The 6,305-nt window shown below is 50.3% G+C and overlaps 1 protein-coding gene and 1 long non-coding RNA gene across 2 annotated transcripts in view; both read left to right on the top strand.

Moving 5' to 3' along the window:
- The window catches only part of LOC127752378 (uncharacterized), a 346,254-nt gene that overhangs the window by 292,315 nt on the left and 47,634 nt on the right, over positions 1-6,305 (top strand). The window lies entirely within an intron of this gene.
- LOC113212616 (retinal homeobox protein Rx1-like) overlaps positions 1-6,305 on the top strand; it is a 78,091-nt gene that overhangs the window by 30,029 nt on the left and 41,757 nt on the right. The window contains exon 2 of the mRNA XM_026431408.2: positions 3,634-3,947. Within this exon, the coding sequence (XP_026287193.1) occupies positions 3,634-3,947 (314 nt within the window). The remainder of the gene's footprint in view (positions 1-3,633; positions 3,948-6,305) is intronic.

The raw sequence follows: 6,305 nt of genomic DNA, 5'->3' as shown, positions 1-6,305 counted from the left end.
CCCTCCCCCTCGTGCCAAGTACCATCGACCCCTCTGTGCGCGCGCAGCCTGGGGGAAAAGTGTTTACGATTAGTGGGTGAGAAAAGCGCGGGGGTGGCGCGGCGCGGGGGGAGGTCATTCCCTGCCGCACACGCACACATACACACACACACTGGCACCCGGAGCTAGTATACACGAGTGTGCGTGCGGACGAGTTCTTTGGGCCGCCACCGGAAGCGTCTCGCTTGTAAGTGTGACAAAAGCGCGCGCGCCTCGCGAAGAGAAACCGTGTGGTGTGCGGGGTGTAGTACTTTTCCTCCAAGAGAAATAGCTAGGTAATAGAACAGAAAAGTGAATTTTTAAAATTAAAATTTTCAAGAGTTATTATATGGGGCCAAAGATTGGAATTTTACGATTTACTCTGTGTAACAATATGACAGTTTTTAATGCAAAACTATGTAAAAGTAAAAAAATTTACAGTTTAAAACTGCAAAACTTAGTAGTTGTTTTTTTAAAAGGATAAACTGCAGAACTGCATGGCTAGTCTGACAGGTCGAACTGTATACCTTTCCAGTTTTGCAGTTAAAACTAGTGCTGCAAGTTATACAGTTAGGACTGTAAGACTTAGTTTTGCAGTTTAAACTGTCATCTTATCATACTGTTCTATTTGCAGGAATATTTTTTTTTTTTACTCTCATCCTCTTTCTGTTTTTTTTTATCGCTTCTGAAGCCTCTCGTCCTTAGAAAATATTTTTGTAAATTTACAACGTACTCTGTATTTCCGAAATTTATGACAGCCAATTCTTGCTAGACGATATAGAGTCCCTTGTAATTTTACAAATTCATATTTTAATCCGCAACCCATACATCATAGATAATTCGTAACCCTTAAAACTTTTTCTCATTGTGCAGCGTATACACAATTACAAATTTGTCAGAACTGCTGCTGTGTAAAAATGTAGGTCAGAAATAAATCAGCACAGGTATGACGGTGTAGATAGTGTACTAATGAGAGAAAAACAAGTAGAATCTGTACATTTTAGATATCTAAATTTCTACTGGTGTTAGTGCGCTTCCTCATACGCCGGCAGCCCCGGGTAGTGCGCGGGGCGGACGTGGCTGTCAGCACTTTACCTGAATCTGCAGGGCGGAGCGGCCGCTGCAGCGGGGTGCGGTGGCGTGGCGGGGCGCGGTGGCTGTGGCAGAGGTGGGCCGGGGGGTGGCCACGAGGGTGCACCTTGCGTGTTAGCTGGAGCGCTATGACTGCAACGGTGCGGGTACCGGACGAAACACCCCGACACATCAACCGCTCCCCCCTTACCCTTCCCCTCTCTTCCTCTCCCCTCCCCCCCCCCTCTCTTCGTCTCTGTCTCTCCCACACACACTCGCGTCAGCCAATAATTATACGCTGCCCTGACAGTCGACACGCTGACGGTGGTCCCGCGAGTAGTTCCCTGTCGCACGGCATATGCACACCGCGCTCATGATTCGCACGGACTCGAGGGAAAAATAAATGTCCTGTGCAGTAGCATTTCTCACCCCCCCCCCCCTCATCCTATTCCGTCTCCACACTCGAGACTTGTGTGAATATAATACGAATATTCTGCTGATCTATGTTGATTTTAAAGAAACTCGGTCGCCGGCGGGCGCATGCGCAGAAGCGGCCCCTCGTGCGCACCCGGAACAAATTACGAGAAAACACGGAAAAACGTGATGAATTCGGAAAAGCAATTATGAGCTGGTAGAGCTCCCTATCGTGACATCGGGGGCGGCGGCGGTGTGTGCAGAGGGGTGGCGGGGGCGGGGGGCGGCGAGGGCAGGAGGCAATACGGAGGCTACTATATCTCCGATGAAAACGCGTGTTTGTTGAATTGGTTATAACATGCCATGTGTTATTTTCTTTTCCCCGCAAACTCACAATTTGATGTAGATTTTTGTTTACGTCGTCGCAGATTTTAAAGAGAAATACCTCATAATCTTTATGCTTCTAAATTTGTTTAGGTATTGCAAACTGACCCTCCAGGGCACGCTCGGGGGCTGGAGGGGCGGTCGCCGTGTTCGGGCCCGGGCCCGAGTCCTTTCAGCCCTTTTAGCCGGGGCATGTCTGCAGGGTCCGGTGGGGCTCGGGGGCTCACGGTCATGCACTCAATTATCCCCGGATCATGTCCGTCAGACAAACAAACCATTTGTCAATGTCAGTCGCCCCTTGGAGTGAGTGGCCACTGGCCCTCCTTCGTCCCACCCCTTCCTCTGCTCACCCGTAGCGCCCCCTCGTCTCTTTCACTCGATCTCCCCCCTTCTCTCTCACCCTACACCAGTGAAAGAAAGAGAGGGCAGAGCACTTACGCCCTCTCTTCGCGATCCCAACTACCCCCGGCGCGTGATAGCTTCAGCTGGTCAAGTAATTACACTGTAAACACAGCTCAATTCTTTGTTTTTTCAACAGGCAAAGAAGTGTTTAGCTTAGCAGCTCCTATACCCTCGCGAAAAACGTTCTCTTGCGTATACCTCCTCCGTGTGAAACGGCGGCCAGGGCCATGCAGAGGGAGGTCGGGCGCGAGGCGCTGGCTGAGTGAGCACGGGCGGGACGGGTTGGGTGAGCGGTAAGGGAAGGGGTGAAGGGGTGGGCTACGTGGCGCAGGCGGCTAATTGCTTTAAATTTCGTGCGAGTTATGGGTAATGAGGCAGTGCGGCCAGGATTATGCATCGGCCAATAATTTAGGACCTAAAACGCCTGCCGTTAAATACGATTGTAAATACATAAACAAGTGTGTACATGCAGTGTACGTTAAGGCAACTTAAATAAATTGACCTTGCAAGACGTTTTGCTGTATTTAGCAATTTTATTTTCTGTCAGGCAATCACCCCCTAGACTGCGCCGTGGAACGTTGGGTCGATCACGTAACGGGCGTGGTGGCCGTATCGAGTTAATTGCATTCGTAAATGTTGAACAGTTCGCGTGTCATTTTGTCTGTTCTTTAAAAACATAAATAACATACACACAACCCAAGTAATCGCATTTTTGGGACGTAATTCAATGATGCGACCATATAATAATCCACATTTCAATAGGTGTCATTGAAAAAGGATGGTGTCATGAAGGCCAAGGGGTTGATTACAGGGGTGGTGTTTGAGGAGGGGGAGACAACGAGTCTGCAGACACCTGGGTATGGCTGCTGCCAGGGCACGCACCCGATCCCATACATATTAATGCTCAGCGCTCGCTCCCCCAGCCCCCACTTTCACCCCCACCCCCTCGCCCCCACTTAACCCGCGTGAGCGCGCGCTGGGCGCCCCTTTGATAAGCGGCCACGGCTGAAGAATTAGTCTTCGCAAGTAATTCCGACATCTGATTAATGCCCCTTAATGGCCAGTCGCCGCTACCGCCACCTCAGTAGGTCAGTGAGAGGGAGGGCGAGAGGGAGGGAGAGAGAGAGAGAGACGACGGTGGGGGTAAATGTGAGAGCTAAATATCAACGAACGCCTTGCAGGTCATTCCCAGTCAGTTCAGGACAGGCTGGGTGTGCACATGGAATTGGTTTGCTTTTCTTATTGACCGCCCTAATTTCTTTAATCTTCTTTGCGTCATAGTGTCGGTAAAAAGGTTTTTACAGTTTCGTCCATATTTAACCCATAAAATTTTTCTTCAACCAGGTGAGAACAGCTGCCACTCTGACGCGGCATCTCCGTCGGATCTCCGCTGCCGCCTGGGCCCCGGGGCGGACAGCGAGGACGAGCACGACAACGCCGATGGGGGTGGCGGCGGCGGCGGGGGCGGCGATGGAGGCGGCGCCGGAGGAGGGGGCGGCTCCATGTCCGACAAGAAGAAGCACCGCCGCAACAGGACCACGTTTACCACCTATCAGCTGCACGAGCTGGAGCGGGCCTTCGAGAAGAGCCATTATCCGGACGTGTACTCCAGAGAGGAGCTCGCGATGAAAGTCAACTTGCCCGAAGTCCGAGTGCAGGTCAGTATTTTTTAAAGTCGAAGTCCTATTAGGACACCGAGCAAGGGCAAAAGGTGGCCGGTTTCGGCGTCAGTTCTCTCTCGCCCGAGTTTCCGCGGGTTTGCCTACTCGTTGGGCAACATGGCCCGCCTGTAGCTGAAGCTCAGGCAGGTAGGGCAAACCCGCAAAACTCCGGCGCGCGCATCGGCGAAACATAAATTATTCCAATTCAAATCTTTGGATAGTTTAATGCTTGTCTCGGCTTGGCTTATTGTTTTTGTTTTCTTTTTATCTCATCCGTCTTCCATAATCATATCCGTCGCTCGGTCAGCCGCTTCAGCCCGACGGTGGTGCGGCCCTATCCGCCAGCTGGACTGAGCAGGCCCGCCTCGCTCACCGTCGGGCAGAGATTGATTTCAGTCTAATAGTATAATTGCATTATTTCCCAGCGGAAGAAACAAAGCAGGCGGTGTGTCGGGCTGCACGGCATGAGGGGGTGAGGGGGTGGGAGAGAGAAGAAGGGTGATGGGGTAGGCCTGGGGGAGGGGCGCAACCGTGTAAACGTATACACTGCTGTCCTTCTTATCACAGAGTTTGCATGTCAAAACAACTGCGCATACCGAAACGTACGTTATTGTTGTTTTCTATGAAGTGTTCCACACAAACACCTCACTTTGATAGCCGTGTGTGTGAACGATAAACGCCGTCGGCGTCTACATTTCAAGTTTCTTGTGCCGGCACGATGCGCCCTCTGGTTCCACACCCCCACTTCCACCCCTCGTCCCGGGTTCACCTCTATGCCTCCACCTCCGAAATGTAGCAGGCGGAGAAACCGCCAGGGGACTGGAGTTTTCCTTGGTGAGGAAAATTGGCCTATTGTGCTGAACAAGTGCCTCATCCGGGACCCGTCGTGGTAGTCCTCATTTTTAGGAAGGGGCCGGGGGAGCGTTGCAGCAACTCTTCGTCACTCCGCGCAGCTATTCAGCGGCAATCATCCATTTTGTGGGACAATTTGATTTCGCGGTGTCCCGAAATGCTCTCGAATCTACTTTACCGTATTCGCTTTGATAATTTTCCTCGACTTATCCCGACTCGCGCTGCGGTTAATTTAGTTCGAGTTGAGACATGGTCCTAAGTGGGTGGCGTGCCCCCTATCTCGTGTGGAATGGTCTGCGCAGTCGCGACCACATTGCAGTTCAAGTCGTAATGCAGAACGCGTATCTGTTGACTTGCCAGAACATTACAAGCAGCCGCTTTGATAACCCCTCCCTCGTGCTGTGTTCCCTGTCAACGTTGGGCTCAGGCTGTGGTGGTTACTTGGCTGCGTGCAAACGCATAGATGTTCGTACACTGAGCGAAATGTTTCGTTGCAGCCATCAAAATTTTGATCCCACTACCAAATTTTGTTTGATCTCTCCGGTTTAGTCACAGGCATCAAAATTTTAGTTGCTGTAACCGAAATTGTGGTTGCTGTCACCAAAAGTTTAGTTGCTGCGACTAAAATTTTAATGGCCATGACTAATCCGACTGATCGAACAATTTTTTATGGCTGCAATGAAACATTTCTGTCAGTGTAGAGGATGGTGATGACGTTGATTAATTTCCAGACATTCTTATTTTATTAGAAACATTTCAATGGTCAAAAACGTCAAAGAAAGGTCCCCTCAGAACATGAAGCAATAAGATTTTTGGAAAGAACGAGGCACGCCCTACCAGAAGTAAATTGTTATCCAGTAGTCCCGGTGCGCTTACCATAGCGCTACCCTTGGCGTGGCCCCGGGCGCCGGGCGCACGCTATCCGATTGCATGATGGCGAGCGAGTTTGGAAACTATCACCGTCATGTGGACTTGACAAGCGGCGACAGTGGCAGTGCACTTGTAGTACTCTGCTTATTTATCAAATAGAATTTACTCCCAACATTGAGGTTTGTTTCGAGGTTTTTCCTTTGTTTGCCGATATTTCTGAAAATCGGTGGAGAGAGAGAGAGAGAGAGTTTGCCTCGGAGTTTGCCGAGGGGGTTTTATCTCGGAATTTTCGTGTACAGACTACTCCGTATTACGCGTATTACGCTTATTACAAGGTATTACCGGGTATTACAGAGTATTACCAGGTATTACAGGGTATTACCAGGAATTACAAGGTATTACAGGGTATTACAGGGTATTACTAGGTATTACAGGGTATTACTAGGTATTACCGGGCATTACAAGCCAAGAAAGTCCACACTATTCTAACACTCCCCGCAACAAATAACGTAGGAGTACGTACAGCAGCCCGTACTGGCTGAGCGTTAGTCGTTAGTGTGCTAAAATTCTCACACAGTAATGTATGGATGGAAGGCCAGGGCAGCGGGAGGGAAAACGTGGGGGTGAGGGGGG

The sequence above is a fragment of the Frankliniella occidentalis genome, unplaced genomic scaffold, assembly GCF_000697945.3.
Source record: "Frankliniella occidentalis isolate FOCC.00 unplaced genomic scaffold, Focc_3.1 Scaffold1, whole genome shotgun sequence".
NCBI lineage: Eukaryota > Metazoa > Arthropoda > Insecta > Thysanoptera > Thripidae > Frankliniella > Frankliniella occidentalis.
Note: the sequence above shows the minus strand (reverse complement) of the source record. Positions and strands in the feature narration are given on the sequence as shown.